Here is a 22,110-nt window from a genome sequence, read left to right on the forward strand (position 1 = left end):
ACCTTATATTTATTCACACTTAGTAAATATGTATATTCACTTAGCATGCAAAAGCTTATTTTTTCTCAAATTGTCAAATTCAAGTTTTAAAAGAGCCCTGAAGCTCACCTGTGTCGGATTTAGCTATACATTCCAAATATATCCAAATTTACAGAAGTAGATTTCACCCCAGAAGACTTCTAATCTACAGAACATGATGGAACAAGCTCTTGTAGTCACAATTTGACATGTCATTAGATATTTTGACACATGATGTCTTAACCTTTGTTACAAATGAAAAGTTTACACGTACATTGCATTCTATATTATCATTCGGATTATAAACATTGTAATAGTTTTATTTAGTATCTATATTTGGAATTTAGTTGCTATGTCTTCTCATTGTCTTCCATGTTGTGTGGCTGGACAGTGGTCGGTCACTTGGACAAGAAGCGAGGCTCAGCGCATATCTCAGTTGATGCAATGATTTCAGTCTTGTGTTGGTTCAAAAATTTCGAGTCCTGGCGTTCTGTCCCCGGGGGGAGGGTGAAGGTGAATTTTTGTAGCAGAGCGGTGATAAGCAAAAAGAGCTCCATGCGGGCCAGGTTCTCTCCAAGACAGACTCTCTTCCCTAGAAGAATAACACAAATCTATGTATTAATCAGGTCATTATATTATTTGGGGGTCCCTTTGTGGTTCAACTTCTCACCAGCTTGCAAGCAGCCTCCGACCACCATTTACCTCCATAGCTCTTATTTTGAATGGCTGTATTACAGGTATATTTTTGGATATCTTTGTGCTTGCATGTGGAAATTATTGAATTTCCCAAAATTAGTTTTGAGGTCCATTTTGGCTGCACTCCCAGGTGTCCTAGAACTATATCAAATCCCTTTAAATCTCCTTAATGCCAAGACAGTATAAGTAATGTCAGAGTTAGGCCTCATGCACACGACCGTTGTGTGCATCCGTGTCCGTTGTTCCGTTTTCCGTGATTTTCTGCGGACCCATTGACTTTCAATGGGTCCGTTGAAAACTCGGAAAATGCACCGTTGTTCATCCGCGTCTGTGATCCGTGTTTCCTGTCCGTCAAAAAAATATAACCTGTCCTATTTTTTTGACGGACAACGGTTCGCGGACCCATTCAAGTCAATGGGTCCGTGAAAAAACACGAAGGTACACAAGAATGTCATCCACGTCCGTGTCTGTAGGCTACTTTCACACAGACGGATCCACAGATCCGTCTGCATAAAAGCTTTTTCAGGTCTGTATCAACTTGCAAGATAAGAGGCTGAACTGGATGTATTTTTTCAACCTTACAATCCACGTTACTATGTTACTATTATTCAGTAAATCTTGTATTCACTTAGCCATTGTTTAAGCCTATTTATTCCCGTATACCAGAATCCACAGTAAAAAATAAAAAAAAAGATGGCAGTGGTGCAATATTGGGGCAAATATGTTTATTTTTAGGAGGTGACACAAAAAAGGGGTAGCAATTCCTTTAGGAATAGACCATAGATCTGGGCCTATGCAAAATGTCCATGAAGCAGATGGTTAAGCAATTATCTAATGCTATACAAAAAGTAAAAAAAAAAATTGAGTCGGACTCGGCACTATGGAGCTGTGGAAGCGATGAAAATATCTGGGAAAAGGTATACATTTTTTATTAAATAAGCCTTTAGCTACGCCCCTGCCTCCAGTCTACTGTCTGTAACATCATGTCCTCCAGTAACTGTCTGCTGTCTGTAACATCATGTCCTCTCTCTATCTTACATATTTACATAGCTGTTAAGGTTGGAAAAAGACAAAAGTCCATGAAGTCCAACCTGTAATCCTGCTGTATCGCTCCACGGAACAAATCCCCGGATCAATGTCCATCTTCCATTTAAGGAGGGTTTGGGCTAAAGGGAAAGGGTGTGTAGCAGGGGTGGGATTCAAATTTTTATGAACAGGTTCCCTACTCAACGGCAAATACGCGGCGTCACGACACATGTTTACATATCCATACACCATATATATGCAACACACATACACATAAATACACCATATACATGGTACACATACATAAATACACCATGTATACACTACACACACATACCACAAAACTTTTAAAAAGCCTAAGGATCTAAACTATCAGAGGTGTGGACCAGCGCTTTAAAAAAAACTTTACGCGACACTAACTCCTCCCAATGTCTATCTGTACATGTCCCAACCCTGCTTACTCTCCATTGTGCCCCCCACACAGTAGTTATGCCAGATCTGGGATGGTTGGGAGGTATGCATACATAATCAGAGTATATAGACACGACACTCACATAATCACATATACAACATACACCATACAGTATATAAATGACCCCTAGGCTACACTGACAGTAGATTTACCTCCACCATATACATTTTATACACATTTGTACCTAGCACTAAATTCATATTTTCAGACATATTATATTCTGTGCTATCCAGAATACAGCACCACATACATCTTACATCAAGTGACTTCTCCTCTGATGCAGACCTTCTCTTTCTTCATCGTCTCCTTTGAGAGCAGACCGCCATGATGGTTTTTCACCCATCTCTTGTCTCTGCAGTTTGACAAAAGACATCTTAGGTTCCTACTATTCCATCGTCCTCCTACCTTCTTAACAACTCACCTGCCACCTTCAATAATAATAATAATGTGCACTAGTTCAAAAATGCTCCCCTTCTGTGTGCCAGTACAAAAAATTCCCACAGTGCCCCCAGTTGAGCTAATGCACACATTATGGGGGCACTATGGGGACAAGTATAAAACACCCCTATATAATGCCCCTAGTAAATGCTCACATAGTGCTCCTCCCCTCTTCCCCATAGTGCCCCCATAATGTGCTAGTATAAATGCCCCTTCTTAGTGCCCCCATAGTGTGCCAGTATAAGATGCCCCCATAGTGTCCACCATGATGTGCCAGTAATGCCCCCAGTAGATGTCCCCCATCTGCCAGCAATGCCCCCAGTAGATGCCCCCCTTAGTGCCCCCCATATGCCAGCAATGTCCCCTGTAGAAACCCCCATAGTGTCTACATGAGCCAGCAATGTCCCCAGTAGATGCCCCACAGTGTGCCCAAGGATGTGTCAGTAGATGTCCCCATGTGCCAGCAATGCCCCCAGTAGATGCCACCATAGTGTCCCCCATGTGCCAGCAATGTCCCCAGTAGATGCCCCCATAGTTTCCCCCATGTGCCAGTAGATGACCCCATAGTGTCCCCATGTTCCATCAATGTCCCCATGTGCCAGAAGATGCCCCATAGCGTCCCCCATGTGCCAGCAATGTCCCCAGTGGATTCCCCCCATAGTGTCCCCAAGGATGTGCCAGTAGATGCCCACATAGTGTCCCCCATAAGCCAACAATGCCCCCAGTAGATACCCCCATAATGTCCCTATGTGCCAGCCATGACCCCAGTATATGCTCCCATAGTGTCCCCCATATGCCAGCAATGCCCCCAGTAGATACCTCCATATTGTCCCCCATGTGTCAGCCATGCAGCCAGTAGATACCCCCATAGTGTTGCATATGTGCAAACAATGCCCCCAGCGTGCCACAGAAAAGCAAAACAAAAACACTTACCTCCACGCTGTCAGCGATGTGATGCAGGCCTCTTCTGGCCTGTGTTTCGCGCTGTACGGCTCAGGCGGCACGATGACGTCATTGCTCCGCCTGCACCCGCCTCTGATAGGCTGCTGGCCTTGTGCCGGCAGCCTATCAGAGGAACAGGGTATATTTCCACTGGACCGGGGGTCGAATGGAGGGGTGGACCATAGGCGCAAAGACACAACCAGAGTATTTTTATAAACCAATAGTTTTTTTTTATTGTTATAGTGACAACGCGTTTCGGGGTTCTGTGGACCCCTTTTTCAAGTCTAAAACAACATATATACAAAATCACACAAATTAGAAACAAACTGGTGTGCCTCATATTGCAGAAATGTCCGGTATAAAGAGATGATACTGGATTAAAAATAGTGGTAACATGACCGTCACGAGTAATGATAGTAATAAAAAGTGATAACATGACCGTCATGAGGTCGTGACTGGATAAAAGGGTACATAAATACGTAAATGCAAAGCAGTTAATGCTATAAGAAGTCAATAAATGAAGATTGAGAGCTACGTATGAATTGCGTAAATAAAAATTATATAATGTAATATATATTTTATTTTATATTATTTTTATTTTATATTATATTACAGTATATAATTTTTATTTATGCAATTCATACGTAGCTCTCAATCTTCATTTATTGACTTCTTATAGCATTAACTGCTTTGCATTTACGTATTTATGTACCCTTTTATCCAGTCACGACCTCATGACGGTCATGTTATCACTTTTTATTACTATCATTACTCGTGACGGTCATGTTACCACTATTTTTAATCCAGTATCATCTCTTTATACCGGACATTTCTGCAATATGAGGCACACCAGTTTGTTTCTAATTTGTGTGATTTTGTATATATGTTGTTTTAGACTTGAAAAAGGGGTCCACAGAACCCCGAAACGCGTTGTCACTATAACAATAAAAAAAACTATTGGTTTATAAAAATACTCTGGTTGCGTCTTTGCGCCTACGGTCCACCCCTCCATTTGACCCCCGGTCCAGTAGAAATATACCCTATTCATCGACCCAGACGGCGGCTTGGCCCCCGCCAAAGGGGAACGCGGACAGAATCGGCAGCACCAACCATTGAGACGTAATCACTCCTATTCACCTCCAGCTCAGTTGCACCGAACAATAGGTGAGCAGTACCACTCTTCCTGTTACTTTGGAGGCTCGGCTTTTAACTTATTTACCCTATGAGCGCCTTTTTCTTTCCTTGGACATTTTTTACTATCAGAGGAACAGGGAAGGGAGACACCTCTCCCTTGTCCTGCTGCAGTGTCCACAATGCAAGCGCTTATCTCGCGCTGCACCAGATCGGGATTCAGCCGGCTTTAATTTTAACTACCTGATCTGTAGAACCGGAGCGAACCGACTGAATCCGGTGTAGAACATGATTTCTGTACCTTGTCATAATCCTCAATGTTATTTTGAAATAAAGTCATCCAAACCTTCCTTTAAGCATCTCCTGTATTTGCTGTGACTGGCTCCTGTGGCTCCTGTAAGGGATGTGAATCGCTCAGAGATGCACAGCCCTTACTGTAAAGAATGCTTCTTACCTCTTATAACTGAATCTTTTTGTTCTCCAGGTGCAGGGAGCGGCCCCTTGTTTTTTGAGGGGGTTTAATAGCTTATCTCGATATTTTGTATAGTCCGTCCATTTCTTGTGTTCTCTCCATCTACTAACCTACCTAAACCTGATATCTCCCTCTCACTGCGGACAAGAATAGGACATGGTCTATATTTTGCGGAGCTGCGGACCGGAAGTTCGGGGACGAAACCCGGAAGTTTGGGGCCGCGCTCCACAAATGCGGAAGCGTAGAGCACATAGTGTGCTCTCCGCTTCACGTCCGGGCCCATAGAGAATGAATGGGTCCGCACCCGTTCCGCAAAATTTGCGGACCCTTTTGCGGATGTGTGAATGGACCCTTACAGGAACACAGGAGTCTCATGTGATGTTCAGAAGCAGTACATAAGCAGTTCTTTTATCAGGCTGAAGATCTCAGCTAGCTCTGCCGTGTTCTGTGTCTCTGTTATTATGGATGGATCTTGCCTGACAACAGGCAGTGGACTGCACGTTAGGTGGAAGTGAGACCTCGAGTGGCCATGACTTTACAGCTTTTTCCAGGTGGATGCAGGTATATTTTTTAAATGGCTTCTGTCAGCAGATCTGTCCCTATGACACTGGCTGACCTGTTACATGTGCACTTGGCAGCTGAAGGCATCTGTGTTGGTCCCATGTTCATATCTGCCCGTCTGTGCCCATTGCTGAGAAAAATTATGTTTTATTATAAAGAAATGAGCAGAAAACAGGGGCGTTGCTGTTACACCTAGAGGTTTTTCTCTCTCTGCACTTTGAATGACAAGGCCGGGCAGTGTAAATATTATCTCACTTAGTCCTGGCAATAAAGTGCAGATGGTGCGGCAGATGCAGAGAGAGCTGAGCCTCTAGGAGTAAAGGGAACGCCCCCGTTGCTCCAAGAAGCTCATTTCCATATATTAAAACATCATATTTCTCAGCAGTGCGGGCACATATGAACATGGGACCGACACACTGATGCCTTCAGCTGCCGAGTGCACAAGTAACAGGTCAGACGGTGTCATAGGGACAGAACTGCTGACAGATGCCCCTTAAATGAAGTGATTTAGAAAAGTGCTTGTTCCACCATTTGTGTGACGGTACAGTGACTGGTTAGGGACTCACGGTGCTGCAGACACATAAGGGTGATCTTTGTACTCGTCCCATGGATCTCTAATAAAGTTAATTACCTGCCCGAGAAAAAGATTAAAGGGAATAAAACATATTTCATAATCTGTGTTGGAGAAACCTCCTCCCGACGTGCTGCCCTGTGCTCCCAAGATGGCCGGACCATTGTACAGAACAAGCACTTCTACCTTTTGTCTCACCCCTATCTCCTCATAGATTGTAAGCTCTTGTGAGCAGGGTCCTCATTCCTGTTGTTCTAATCATTGACTTGTCTGTTGCTATGTTATTTATGACTGTTTCTACCCTGAACTGTAAAGCGCTGCGGAATATGTTGGCGCTATATATATAAATAAAGATTATTATTGTTATTATCGGGAACGAGAGAGAGAATCGTTTGTAGAGGAAGCTAAATACTCCCTCTGCTGTCTATCAGGTGTAACAGCAGGCAGATCCACCACCACTGACTTCTCTCCTAATCTGTCCATACAGCTTGGAACAGCACGCCAATATATATTATTAGGAGGTGCCACGGAAAGGGTTCTTCAGCCACGTCGGTCAGTGCTAAATATTCTGGTTGCACTCAGAATGCATTGAATAATAGTTGTCTTTATTATTCTTTTTCAGTTCATCAAGTAGAATTTTTCTCCTATTTTTTCGCTCCAGCTACTGTAGCATAAATAAATCCAGATATGGTAAGTGATGACCTTTGTCAAGTCCCATCTGTCTGGAGAGATAAATATATAAATGGGAAGAGGGCTGCATAAATCCAGTTGGGCTTCATTGGATCTGTGCAGCCGCCTTCCCTCTTTCTACATACTCTTCTTCTCCTGATCCTCATTATGCAATTTGCTCCCTCGTATCACAATGACAATTACAGCATTGTATTTATATTCACATGGTCTTTTATATATGTATCAACCATATTATGGTATCATGTTCTTAGCACTGTATCAGTAAGCTCTGTAAGTGCACCGACAGTGGTTCAAGTTTTCTATCCGGGTTGCTTGGCTTATTCTAGGGTGCTACCTTTTAGAGGCCTAGAAGGTTCCCATTCCTTGCCTCCTTAATCTCGGCATGTCTGGTTCATTCTATACTGGGGATCTGCCCCTCTGTACATGAAGTAGTGGGTTTGGGGTGGCCCCAATGCAATGGCAGGTCCCACTGCCACCATTCAGGTGTCACCACGTGTTGCTGCTCTCCAGAAGGCATGGTAAGGTGTGATGCACCCCAGTGGGAAATAGGTCCAGAGAGTCAGGGTCTTCAGTAACCAGGGGGCTTCTTTACTGGAGGAACTCTGGTGCAAAGCAATACAGGCGAGGCGTAGGGCTGGCTTCTCCAATCTCCTCCCTGGCAGAAGAAGGGTTCATGCTGAGGAAAGGCCTGAGCTAGCTGTCCCTCTCTCTCTCTTCAGAAGGCTGGTACCCTGGTCCAAGGCTGGTGATCCAGGGTCTGTGGCAGAGTATCCCTGTCTCAGCATCTTCTCCTGGTCACTCAGTAGTCTGGCAGAGTCTCCTCTTCTAAGCACTGGTCCCTAACTGCAGCACCCTAGGGGCTCTGACTGCTCTCCTTATATACAGTTTGTGGCTGAACTAGAACCTTCTAGTGGGAGGGGTGGAGTGGAGAAGCTCAGCACAAACAGATACAATGTAACACTTTCCGTCTCTCATAGACTTACAGTAAAGCTTCAATGATAATGGCAAGGACAGAGCAGTTTTTTCAGGCAAAAACAGGTTTTCAGACACAATAACTAGAGATGAAGTCCTTAAAAATTCGATTCAGCTGCTTTGCCAAATTTTACAAAAAAATTTGCTTTGTGGCGAATAACTTCGTCACGAGGCGTATTTAGCAGGCGCAATGACAGCGATTGCGCCGCCACCATCATTGAACACCTCAAATGCTGCGTTCATTGCTGATCGCGGCATTTGCGATGAACCATTCAGGGGTTGATCAGTTAAAAAAAAATAATAATCAAATTATACTTACCTTATCCGCTTAAGTGCGAAGAGGCCGCTGCGGCCATCTTGCTTGAAGGTCTAGCGCAAAATCTTACGCATTGCATGATGACATCATACGTCACCGCGCACAATATTTTGCATGGGATCTTCAAGCAAGATGGTTGTGGTGGCCTCTTCTCACTTAAATGGATGAGATGATTATGACTTTTTATTTATTTTTATCGCCATTTCAGGGAAAATTGATTTGTTACAAAAGTCCAGCAAGAAACGATATCGATATAAAATAGAATACGGGTAAAAATAGAAATGAACATGTCCAGCAGCAATACCCTAGTAAATGATACAATGTCTAAATTTAATGAGAAAACTATACCTAAATAGTCAAAATCGGGTGGGCCACAGCCAGATCTAGCATACTGGGTGAATGGTAGGGAAGGTGTCCCTGCCACTACTGCCCTAAACTGGTCCTATGCCCAGGGACGTCTCCTGATGGTGGGGACTCCCTGTCCTCGTACCTAGCCTCAAACTCCTGTCTGGCCCTATAGAGGTGACAGGTAGAGTGATGCTGGTACCAAAAGTGGCCCCCCGATAAGTGACTAGCACAAAAACAAAGATAGAGACACAAGGTGTCCACTATATACCTCCCTCGTGACCGATTGCCAGGAGGTACAGGGTCCACCTAGGAGTTAAAAATACGCAAACAGAACATACGCACAAAGAACAAACTAATAAGATGCTATAATGATATGTTACAGATACAGAAACGACCCCGACGCGTTTCACCCACAAAGTGGGATCATCAGGGGGTAATACAAGGTAGATATATGGAGATAGCAAGATACAAAAAAGCAAAGTAGATATGGGGAGCCCATCAATTAGATACGTTGGGCCCCGTACTGCATAAAGGGAGCCCACTGGATATAAAGTAGGCCCCGTAGAGAAGCGTAATTGGTAAATACGTTAGGAAGATTCCATAAAGACACCAGACCCAGGAATAATGTAAATGAAAATAAACATTGAATAAAGACTGAATACATACAGTCACTGGTGATGAGGTAGGCAATCAGGTAAGTTCAGTACATGCAAGGTACTCGTCTCTACAGGGAATGGGACATAGATAAAACGATACATGCGTCAATGAAATGAATCATAGAAAAACAGGTCCAGTTCCGAGTTTGACGAATACATACATAAATAGAGGATCAATTACCTGGAGTCACAGAGAGCGCCTAAAGCACAACCTAATGAATTATGCATATGCATACAGGAGCAACATCAGAGATAGTGACCCCAAGCCACATTCGGTATAACTGCAAGAGATAAGATATTGACCATGGTAATGGTATTAGGTAGCCTCTCAAGGCTATGATATACGAAAAGGGAACCAAGTCCAGTACCTGATATGCATTCCTGATGTCAGATAAACTTGCAGGGTATGGTTCCTAAGGTGCAGGGCTACCAACCCAGCCGAAACCTGGGGATAAAGTAGGGCTATAGTGATAAGCCTGTGGACGGACCGTCCAGGAAGCATAAAGACACAGGGGTAAGTACTTACATGATGCCGTCTCAGATAAAGAAAGAGGGTCTGGGGTAGCGATGGTGGACACCTCCACCCTATAAATACCCACCCCACCGCAGGATGCGGGGGGCGGGGGGAAAGAGGGGAGGTGCCGTAGACCAACTGCCTAACGCCAGGTGAAGAAAGCTCCATCCTCAGCCGCTGCTGTGAGTTTGCCGTCGAGGATGCGTTCCACTGTGGAACGCACGCCTGAACATCACAATCGGAGCGCTGCCGGACGGATATCCGGTATGTGAACCGCAGACAACATGTGACCGAAGGTGAACATGCGTCCCAGCGTGGAACGCAAACCGGAAGAATCACTTCCGGGTTAGAGCCAGGCCGGGTATACAGTGCTATCAGAGGTGAGATGCACCGCTGTGTAAGGATATAGCGACAAGCCACATATAGATGATAAATGCTAGGGCTGAGGAATGGAAAATCGGACGAGGGAAAGGGGAGGAAGGGGGAAAGGGATGTGTGCAAAAAATTGGATTATAGTGAGGAAAGGCAAATAAATACTCAAGGATGATGGTAAAAGACTGACAGCCCTAATGATGACAGGTGCCAGATAAATGGTGTGCACTGTTAAAGGGCCACACCATAGTCGATATTACATTCGGGTACTTTACGTACCCAGGCTAAGAGACGGGGGATACTTAATATCTTTACGGATGGCCACAATGGCGAACGGGACATAACAAGAGGCCCACCCGATTTTGACTATTTAGGTATAGTTCTCATTAAAATTGATTTGTTACCATAAAGCACGAGGAAATTTGGCTTTGTGGTGACTAGAATTTTCCCTGAAATTCGGATCCAAGTCAACTTTGGATACTTAGATTCACTCAACACTAATAATAACAGCGGCCTGAGGAAGCGCGATTTCGCGCGAAACGGCCGTTGCTGCTGAGATGTGTGAGGTTTGCGTGTTCCGCCCGCCTGTAACCCTGAGCATTGTTATGCAAGATTATAGGACTGCAGAGTGGTGAGCGCCGCCCCATTTCTTCTTTTTATTATTGGATTATGTCGCCTCTTTAAGGGCTGCGCACCGCTGTACTGCATTTTGAGACGTGGACGTGCGGTGGATTTATTTTTGGAGTGTGTGGTTGGCGTTTTGTTTACCCAGCAGCTGTGCCGCCGTGCTTTCTACTGTGGACACTAATATTAACAGAGCTGAACCTGACATCCAAAGGTCAGACGGTCTGGTTTTGGTGGTAAACAAGTCTGACTTTTTCCCTCCAAAACATGGTCTTCTTTAAACCTAATGGTAGCTGTGGAAAATGACCAGCTTCTCATGAACAGGATATATATTGTTACAAACATAAAATGCAGTTACACCATATTAAACAGTGTAAACCAATGGAAGTTAACCCTTTAAAATGAAATAAAGTAAGGAGTTGGTGACTCTGCATAGGGGAAACAGAGGCAAATGTCCAGACTTCACCGTACCCCTGCTCCAGGGCACTGCATACATACAAATATTGTCAGATGTTTTCCCTTACTGAGATTGCATGAACTTCCCTTCTGGAGAGCTATGTGTATACATATGGACACACAGAGAAGCCACCAATGGGCACTAATGGGGCACTAATGGTTAATGAACACTGTGTCACGGGGTTCCGAAGGTGCACTCGGTCCCCCATTGCCCGCAGACCTGTTGCTTAGCTTTGGGAATGAGGATCTGTGTTTGACCTCATTCCCAGGGCGGCTTTACTAGCTGGGTGGCTCCCTGCTCCTAGTGTGCCTTGAGCGCCGAGCTGATCACTCGGTGCTCGACTGGTTGGTCTGTCGGTCATGTGACGCTGGCCATGTCACATGAGTAAATACTAATCCCGTAGGACAGAGGGATAAAACTTAACATTTAATAATAGTACACTCTAAAATTGAATAGACACCAGAGGAGGAGCCTCTACACCAAACAAAAATGACAAGACAGCCCAGCGGGCAAAAATGTACATGTATACACAGTGTGACCAAGATGATGTAAATAACAGGAACGTTCTCACCCGATTGTGGATCAGGATGTCTCATGAAGAGGACTGGTGGTGGAAGCGGTCCTTTGGTACTTGTTGATTCACACTGGAAAGGATAGGTAAATATGCCCCTTCAAAGTAGGTGGGTGACAGGGTGGTTGACCCTAGACAGCCCTGAATGGGGGGGCGGGGGCTAGTATGCCCTACCTATCTATACGGGGAACTTGCCCCGCAAGGAGCGTCCCCGTCTGGATACCTGACCCTGTGGGGACAGATTCCCTAGTAGTCCCTAAAAAAATGCTCCCTACGTGTCACGTTTCAGTTCGTCACAGAAAATCATCAGGGGAGATCAATGGTGGACACAGGGCTATGGATGGGGCCTGTGCAACCAAGGAGGAAAGGATGGTACAAAAAAGGGGAGGTTGATATAGGTCAAATGCCTAAAGGGTGTGTGTAGCCAGTCAGGCTAAGACACACAAGGCATGACCGCATCAAAAATTATATCATTAAGTATAGATGCACCAGTGGGTGCCAGCTATAGTACAAAGATGAGGCCACAGGATGGTTAATCCGAGGGCAGGCTGTCGGCAGAGTGTACTCACCACTCTGTGTCTTTAAATATACTCCAAGACCGCCAGTTTCCTTGCTGCTTCCTGCTTCCGGGCACGTGACCTCCTTGTTCCTAAACCCTGCACAACGCCACCTCTAAATATCATCCGCCCTATTATGACCTTTGATAGGGCTGCAGGTGATGTCAGACGTATCCTTCAAAAAAATTGGGGCATCCTCCAATTAGATCCAGATTTGAGAGAAGTGGTAGGGGACTACCCTCACGTCACATACCGTCGAGGACGTAGTCTTCGTGATACACTAGTGTCGAGTGAATTTACACCCCCACCCTCTGTATCAGGCTCAACTTGGCTCAAATCTGACATTAAGGGATGCTTTAGGTGTAGTGGGTGTATTGCCTGCCCCTATTTAAAAACCGGTAAAAACTTCAGTAGTGCGGTCACAGGGAAGGAATACCGCATACACCACTTCATCAATTGTAGGACCCGTGGCGTTGTTTATCTCCTGTCGTGCGAATGCGGCAGGGGATATGTGGGGAAGACTATCCGGGAGTTGCGCAGACGTGTCGGCGAGCATCTTGGCGACATAGCTAAAGCTAAAGATACTCCTGTCGCCAACCATGTTCACAGCCAACACAACGGGAAAGCCTGTATCTCCGTGATGGGTATAGACCGCGTTTTACCCCCTAAACGCGGAGGGGACTGGGACCGTGCCATATTACAGCGAGAACTGCGCTGGATCTACTATTTAAAAACAATGACCCCCTTGGGATTAAACGAACAGCTCAATTTTAGCTGTTTCATCTAATTGTCCCATTTTCTGTATTTTCTCTCTTCCCCCATTGGGCCGGTTATACCCCTCCTACGGCCGGTTTGCATCTGTACCTGCCTCTAATAGCCTAGTTTATCTATTTCATTTATTTGAAATGTTACCATGGATCCTTATAACCTTTGGTCCCCCTGGCGATTAATTGTGCTGAATTTAACTAATGAGCTCAATTTCTATTGCCTATACACCAATCCGCCCCCTGCATATACACCGTCTTGCCTCCTCCTCGGCGCCAGGGCGGTGGGCGTGGTTTCCCCCGGCCCGGCGCGCCCTGTGACCAGCCTCTGGTCATGTGATCCCTCACATGCTGTGCGGCGTCATTCCCACTATAAATACAGGCAGCCTGCTGGCTACAGGTTGCCTGTTAATTTCTAGGTTCCTGGCTATTTGTTGGACTGCTGAATACTTACCTGATCCTGTTCCCTGACCATCCTTTGCCTGCTCCTCCTGTACTGCGCATCCATCCTGGTATTGTGACCTCGGCTCCCACCTGACTACTCTCTTAGGACTCCTCTTGTACTTCTCTGCTCTCCTGGTATTTGACCCCGGCTTTTCCTGACCATTCTTTTCTTAATCCTTTGTACTGCGTAGCTCTCTTGGTATTGACTCGGTCCGTTCACGTTCTGTTGTTTGTCTGTCTGTCATCCCTGCACTTATTCCAAGTTAGGGATTGCCGTCCAGTTGTCCCCTGTCATTAGGACTCGCGAGGCAAGTAGGCAGGGCCAGGGGTAAGGGTGGAGCGCAGTGGTCACTTCCCTCCCCCTGTGTGTGTGTGTACGCGACCGTTACACACTGGTTGTAACCAAATCACTTTGTCCATGGATTTTCTTCTCCGACGTTCAAACTGATTTTATTGTGTAGGAGTAAATATGTGGGATCATGCCCTACTGGGCGGTATTCGAGCAGTGCTACTTTGGTGCCATTTTTATTTCTGTATCTTGTATATTGTTAAAGAGGACCTTTCATCGGTCCAAACATTGTGAACTAAGTGTCATGATATATACCGCGGCGCCCAGGGATCTCACTGCACTTACTATTATCCCTGGTCGCCGCTCCGTTCTCCCGTTATGTCCTCCGGTATGTTCGCTCACTTGGTTATAGTAGGCGGAGACTTAGGGGACTTGGTTATAGTAGGCGGAGTCTGCCCTTGTTCTCCTGGGCGTCTCCTTCTCCCTGGCTGTAGTGCTGGCCAATCGCAGCGCAGAGCTCACAGCCTGGGAGGTTTTTTCTCCTAGGCTGTGAGCTCTGCGCTGCGATTGGCCAGCGCTACAGCCTGGGAGAAGGAGACGCCCAGCAGAACAAGAGCAGACTCCTCCTACTATAAGCAAGTGACCGAACATACCGGAGGGCATAGCGGGAGCACGGAGCGGCGCCCAGGGATAATAGTAAGTGCAGTGAGATCCCTGGGCGCCGCTGTACAGATCATGACACTTAGTTCACAATGTTTGGACTGATGAAAGGTCCTCTTTAAGAAGTGTCTTGGTTACTTGGAAAAGGGGGCCTTGAGCCCAAAATGCATTGTGAAAGACTTCAACAAATGAATGTAAATTATTCTGCATCGGACTCATCGTGATTTTAGAGTTTGTACCTGACAATATCAAAAATGAAATTTTATGCATAATTATGTGTTTTAGTAGGTAGAGAGCATGGCTTGGTAAGAATGTACAGTACTTATGCCTTTAGATACTACGTGTCCCAAAAATATGGAGCAAAAGTTAGAAAAAAGTGTCTGGCCATGCACCAAATTTATCATACAGCACGAAGAAGTTTGGCCCATCTCTAGTCTGACTGTTGACGTTTACACTGACTAGATTTTAGATGGGGTTAGTACATCTGCCCCCTGTATCCCCTCTACTAGGAACATCACATATTCTTTGTCCGTCTTTGTTTTATTTCTGGTCACGTCTTTAAATATGAAGCTCTTACCTGCTGAGAAAGGCATGAAGGCCGACCTGTTGCGGAACTGCCCATCCTCCTCCAAGAAATGCCCGGGGTTGAATACTTCCGGAGTCTTCCACTGAGATGGGTCCGTCAGGACGGATGAGAGGAAGGGGATCACGGTTGTTCCCTGATAAAGAAATGACATGTGTTATATAAAGTGTCTCGGTTATAATGATTGTAGTACTGTATACTGATGAATTTATTAGCGTGATGTTCAACGTGAACTATATGATAGCATGTAGCTACTGTACACCTCATGAAAGTGACTGCATATTACTGGGAAATGCCACAATTTTTTTATTGTTGGAACCTGATGGAAAGAAGTGCAGAGACACACACATGCTGCTCTTAGAAGTCTTTGAAGAGGGGGTGGGGTGGGGGGAGTAAAGTACAGACAGACACACACACACATGTTGCTCATAGAAGTCTATGGAGAGGTAATGGGGGTGAGGAGGAGTGAAGAAGTTCAGAAAGTAAAATACAGACATGCTGCAGACAGAAGTCTATGGACAGGGCAGGGTCAGGGGGAGGAAAGAAGTGAAAAAGACAAACATAGACATGTTGCTCATATGACACTATGGAGAAGTGAGCAGGAGTAAAGAAGTGCAGAGAGACCTGATTCTTATTGAAGAATATAGAGAGGGGGAGGTAGTAGAGAGTACAGACAGAAACTTAAAGAGATTCTGGCTATAGAAGTCTATGGAGAGGGGAGAGGTGCTCTTTATCATTAGGGAGACCACCTAGAATGCATGAGGAGTATTGTAATCCAGCCAACACTGATCTGCATTTCTGGAAAATATATATGCAGATTAGCATATTTTAAGCCTTTTACAGGTGTAATATAAGTTACTGATCCAAAAGAAGAGGATTAGGAAAATTTCTGTTGACGCCATAAACCGTAAATATTAAGTAAAACAAAGGGATTTGCCCCAGTAAAAATGGGGCAGGATGTCCATACCAGATAACAAGATAATGCATAAAAGAGCAATATCACCAGGCTGAGTCTCAGGCACAGTAACGCTGTTTGCAATTTAGGATTGTGATAATGGTGTAAAATGTAGAGAAAACTGTGTACCAAAATAAAAGAATGAATAACCCGTAAGGGAAAAAGAACTTGAGGGAATTAAGGCCATTAGGAGTACAGCAGCACAGACAGTAGGTCCACAAAAGTTTATTTTGTAAAACATGGTGTTTCCAATTCCCCAAACTTATCTCTGAAACTCTTCCCTATCAGGGTCCTTGATTACATTGTGGAGATCTTTGTCTGCTGGATAAATATCCCAATGGTCAGACAGGATATTATGTACCCCTTTGACAGAAGTGTCAAAAGGTACCTGTTATCTATTCTTTCTTATCTTGAACCTCATGTTTCCTGGGTATCAAAAGATCACTCCTTCTCTGCCTAGCAGTGAGGTCTGCAAGACATCTACAGAATAAACCCTGGCTAAAAACGTGTCCCTCAAGGCTGTATTACACTGGTCAATTGCTGGGCATATCAACGCTGACAAGCATTCGTCGGAGCGCTTATTAGAGATAATCTGCCGGTATAATACGGCCATCGCTTGCCTACAGTAGATTGTTCTGTCTATCTCCTCCGCTGATGAGCAGGTGATTGTCGGGAAGGAACTCTTCCTCACTGACAGATCCTCTGGTCTAATTCCTAGACTGTATATGAAATTCATGGTCTGAAGATCAATTTTGCCTAACACAAAGCTACGGTCCCTTTGGGATGCCATGTTTAAGGGTCAAAGGCTGATGACTACTCTGGTGCGACAAGCTATTTGTCACTGTAGGTTTTTGGTTAAATAAAAAAAAAATTATAGTGCCCCCGCTCCCCCAACTTTAATCCCAGATCATTTACATTTAATGGTTCTACAATTACAAGAAATGACTGTTTTGTTCCAGACCAAAAAGACCAGTAAATCATCGATATATCTTAACCAACAGTGTTGAGCGAAGCAAAGCATTCGAAGCGGAATTCTGACCAAAGTTTAGAAAAACTTTGATTCCAAACTAATCCAAATTTCCTCGCTCTTCGTGCAAAGTAAAAAAAAATTCTAAAATAGCAGCTGCACGTGTTAGAAAGTCAAAGTAAGTGTAGAGGAGACAAGCTCGGGAATGAGACATCACCCATTATGCTGTGCAGCCAGCCAATCCGCAGGTAGCCATCCCCCAACTAGAAAGAGCTCTATAAAACCCAGATCCAGCGTGGTTGCCATCATTTTCCTATGAGCTGAGCATAGGGTGAGACGTGACAAGACGCTCATGCACTAGGAACAGTGTTACTGCAAAGTGCAAACTGTTAATGGAGAGTGCAGGGAGAGTATATTGCCGTGTGCATCACTGTGCAGTGCACCGACATTCAGAGCTAATCCGTTCTGTTAGCGAAACAGTTGGTATAAACTATGGCCAACAGACAGTTGCCTGGGCCCTCCAAAGGAATGAGTAGTGGCAAAAATGATGCTGTAGCCGGAATAGGTAGCAGCAGAAGAAGGGATGGTGGTAGCAGCCGCAGCAACAGGCCAGAACTGCCACTCTCATCCTGCGCTCGTGTTCTGACCAACAATCCAGCTGTACTGGAATGGTTGACTCGCTCTTCTACATCATCTCAGTTTAAAACAGATACACACAGTGAGGAATCGGTAGGTTCCTCTGACACCACGCTTAGTTGGCATGATTTTCAGCAAAGATAGCTTTGTGAGGACAGTCAGCAGCTACAGGCCAGCCCAGACTTGGAGGAGAGGTCTGCTTTGGACTCCTTTAGGCGTGCAACTACTGATGATAACAGTCGGATGGGAGCATATGTTGCGAGAGGTCAGGGTCGTGCGCAAGAGATTGGTGAGGGTGACACAAGTGACAAGCAAACATATGTAAATGATGTAGCAGATTGCACTTGAGGAGAGGGGGCATCGTCATCATAAGGGGGCGAGAGTGGCAGCATGCCAGTGAAACAGCAGAGTGGAAGCAGTGGGAGATCTGGAGCCAAATGTGGGAGGGGTACACTGTCTGCTACTCAGAAGACTACCTGTGAGGAACACAATAGCAGTGCATGGGTTCATAAAAGCAGCAGGCAGGCATCACACAGTGGTGGAGGGAAAATGCCAAACTCGACAGTGTGGGAATTTTTGGCAGAGTCACTGGGGGACGTTAGTGTTGCGGTATGCAGGATATGTGGGCAGAAGGTGAGGCGTGACCAGGGTGCTAATGTTGGCACAACAGCTCTGCGTCAACACATGGAGTATCACCATAAACTAGTGTGGGAAAACCGTGCCACTCATTTAGTGTTATTGTATGATGCAGCAACTGCTGCATCTCCCGCCAGCCTGCACCCCCTCTCCACCAGTCAGGGCTCGTCAACATCAGCAGAAGGAAGCTGTTGTTCCTTCCCATCGACTTCCATGTCGTCTATTGCTCCTGATGCTCCTCCTCTTTCTCCTCATCACTTGTTTTGACAGCAATCGATGACCGAGGCGATTGCAAAAAGATAACAGTATTCGTGCACTCATCCAGTGGCGCAGAAGCTGAATGTGCACCTGACCAAGTTACTGGTGCTACAGTCCCTCCCTTTCCATGTAGCTAACTCCATCAGAGAACTGATGGCTAGTGCCCACCGAAGGTGAAGAGTCCCAAGCCGACATTGCAAAAACTCTATATCAGCCCTGCACATGTACATTGAGCAGAAGGTGGGCCAGTCCTTGGGTCTCTATGTCTGGTAGAGTCCACGCCAGTGCTGACATATATTGTCCTTGACCATAGTTATTACTCTATATGTCCTTTACAGCTCTCTGGGTAAATGTCGCTACAGCCCAGGCACATCAGTAACTTGGTCAGGTCATGGCAATTCCTCTGCGTTGTAATCGTAGGATTTCTGCACCAATGACCTTGTCTGCCTCCTCATCCGCCCCCTTGTCCTCACCCTCCCCTCTAGGCACAGTTCACAGTAGTCCTCCATTATATCACATATGCAAAGCTAGGCGATCTGCACCTGGTAAGCCTGGGTGAACAGAGCCAGACCGGTGTCATTAATAAAGAAATTGAACACTGGCTGTCTCCTTGCCAACTGGAGATAGGAACCAGTGCAGTTTCTAGGTAAAATTTCTCTCAGGGCGAGTGTCAAAAAAACCCCCCCCCCCCCCCTCAAAACTGCTCGATGAAATAAGTGTCTCCCCATTGTAAAAAATGTGGAACCACATTGCACGGACGGTCACAGTGACCCACAGACTCAGGCTCTCACTCACAGCAGGCTTCTTTCTCAGCACTGCTCCGGGCGGGCGGTAACAGGCAGGCAGTGCGGGCGGCGGTGCTCACCGCACTTACTGTACGTCACGTGGCGCGTGACGTACAGTGAGTGAGCGCCGCCGCCCGCACTGCCTGCCTGTGGGGGGACATTATTTTTAATAAGGATCACTATGGACATTATTTAGAATGGAGGCTGCTGTGGGTGTCATTATAACTGTATAATGTCTGATAGGCCTAGTCCTGAGTTATATTACCCTGCCCTGTATAATAATGTACCCTGATACCCCTTAGTTATATTACCCCAGCCGGGTAATATAACTAAGGGGTATCAGGGATGGGTACATTATTATACAGGGCATGGGCAGGGTGATATAACTCAGCTCAGGACTAGGCCTGACATTATACAGTTATAATGAGTAATGACACCAACAGCAGCCTCCATTCTAAATAATGTCCATACTGATCCTTATTAAACTTAATGTCCCCCACAGTGACAGTGGCCCCCATTTTCATGTCTCCCACAGTGCTCCCCCCCCATTGCAATTAATGTCCCCCCCATTGTAATTAATGCCCCCCCATTGTAATTAATGCCCCCCCCCCCCATTGTAATTAATGCCCCCCCAGACCATCACTCGCCTCACAGCAGGCATCAGCACTGCTCAGGGGCTCAGGGCGGGCGGTAACAGGCAGGCAGTGCGGCGCTCACTCACTCACTGTATGTCACACGCCTGCGCCGCCTAGTGGGAGGAGCAGGCGCGTGACGTCAGTAAGTGCCGCCCGCACTGTCTGAAGAGTGAGAGGACTCGGCACTCGGGCGCAGGTCAGGCGAGATGTCAGAGGGAGGCAGGGCCGGTGCGAGGATTTTTGCCGCCCTAGGCAAGATAAAAATTGCCGCCCCCCCCCTTATCAGACATCACATATGTTCCACCCCTTTCTCAGCTTTTAAATTAAAATAACTGCTATGCTTCCCTTACGGTTAATCCAGCTTCTTGTAGCTGTCTTTTTGCGGAATGGAATTGCGGACTCATACATTTCTATGGGGCCGCAATTCCGATCCTGAAAAAAATAGAACATGTCCTATTCTTGTCCACAATAGCGGACAAGAATAGGCATATTCTCTTAGTGCTGGCAATGAGCAGTCCGCAAAATGCGGAACGCACATTGCCGCTGTCCGTGTTTTGTGGATCCGCAAAACACATACGGACGTGTGAATGGACCCTAAATGTGAGGTAAATTTAATTTAATAACTAAACAATTACATAATAAACATATTGCATTGTCTACTTACCACCAGGACAATAAGATGATCTGGTCTCTGGCTGCAGTCTGGCTCTGGGGACTCCCTTGTCACTCTCTTCTACCCCCCCCCCCCCCCTTGTCACTCATTAACATTTTCCCCCCCTTGTCATTCATTTCCATTCCCCCCCCTTGTCACTCATTTCCATCCCCCCCCTTGTCATTCATTTCCATCCCCCCCCTTGTCACTCTCTTCTACCCCCCCCCTTGTCACTCATTAACATTTTCCCCCCCTAGTCACTCATTTCCATTCCCCCCCCCCCCCTTGTCACTCATTTCCATCCCCCCCCTTGTCACTCATTTCCATTCCCCCCCCCTTGTCATTCATTTCCATTCCCCCCCCTTGTCACTCATTTCCATCCCCCCCCTTGTCATTCATTTCCATCCCCCCCCTTGTCATTCATTTCCATTCCCCCCCCCTTGTCACTCATTTCCATCCCCCCCCCCTTGTCATTCATTTCCATTCCCCCCCCTTGTCATTCATTTCCATCCCCCCCCTTGTCACTCATTTCCACCCCCCCCCCTTGTCATTCATTTCCATTCCCCCCCCTTGTCATTCATTTCCATCCCCCCCTTGTCACTCATTTCCACCCCCCCCCCTTGTCATTCATTTCCATTCCCCCCCCCCTTGTCATTCATTTCCATTCCTCCCCCCCCCTTGTCACTCATTTCCATTCCCCCCGTCACTAATTTCCATTCTCCCCCCCCCTGTCACTAATTTCCATTCTCCCCCCCCCTGTCACTAATTTCCATTCTCCCCCCCCCCTGTCACTAATTTCCATTCTCCCCCCCCCCTGTCACTAATTTCCATTCTCCCCCCCCCCCCTGTCACTAATTTCCATTCTCCCCCCCCCCCCTGTCACTAATTTCCAATTTCCATTCTCCCCCCCCCCCCTGTCACTAATTTCCATTCTCCCCCCCCCCCCTGTCACTAATTTCCATTCTCCCCCCCCCCCCCCCCCCCCGTCACTAATTTCCATTCTCCCCCCTGTCACTAATTTCCATTCTATTGTCACCTCTAGTGTAGCGTGGCCGAGCTCTGGTCGGTCCGCGGTACAGGAGCATTTGTTTCCTGTACCCGGCCGGACTGAAAGGAAGTGCACACTAAGTGAGCACTTCCTGTCAGTCCGGCCGGGTACAGGAAACAGAAGCTCCAGTACCGCGGACCGACCGGGGCTCGGCCACGGTACATTAACATGAGCACAGAGCAGAGACAGCAGGCAGGAGATTTTTTAGAGGAGCGGCAAGCGCTTAGCCGCTCAGGAGGCGCAGCATGACGGGCGCCGCCGGCCGGCAATTATATATAACCATTTTTTATTTTTTTACACCACACAGGGCGCCCCTGCCGGCGCCCCCCTTCTGACAGCGCCCCGGGCGGCCGCCCGTCCCGCCCGCCCCTAGAAACGGCCCTGATAGGAACCA

At 46.4% G+C, this 22,110-nt stretch overlaps 1 protein-coding gene across 1 annotated transcript in view; it reads right to left on the reverse strand.

Moving 5' to 3' along the window:
- Positions 1 to 369: 369 nt before the first annotated feature.
- The window catches only part of LOC121001299 (cytochrome P450 2C29-like), an 83,900-nt gene continuing 62,159 nt past the window's right edge, over positions 370 to 22,110 (reverse strand). Inside the window, exons 9-10 of the mRNA XM_040432297.1 lie at positions 15,139 to 15,280; positions 370 to 610 (exon numbers count right to left, since the gene is read on the reverse strand). Coding sequence (XP_040288231.1) covers positions 417 to 610; positions 15,139 to 15,280 — 336 coding nt within the window. The 3' untranslated portion in view covers positions 370 to 416. The remainder of the gene's footprint in view (positions 611 to 15,138; positions 15,281 to 22,110) is intronic.

This window comes from Bufo bufo, chromosome 5 (assembly GCF_905171765.1).
Source record: "Bufo bufo chromosome 5, aBufBuf1.1, whole genome shotgun sequence".
Classification (NCBI taxonomy): domain Eukaryota; kingdom Metazoa; phylum Chordata; class Amphibia; order Anura; family Bufonidae; genus Bufo; species Bufo bufo.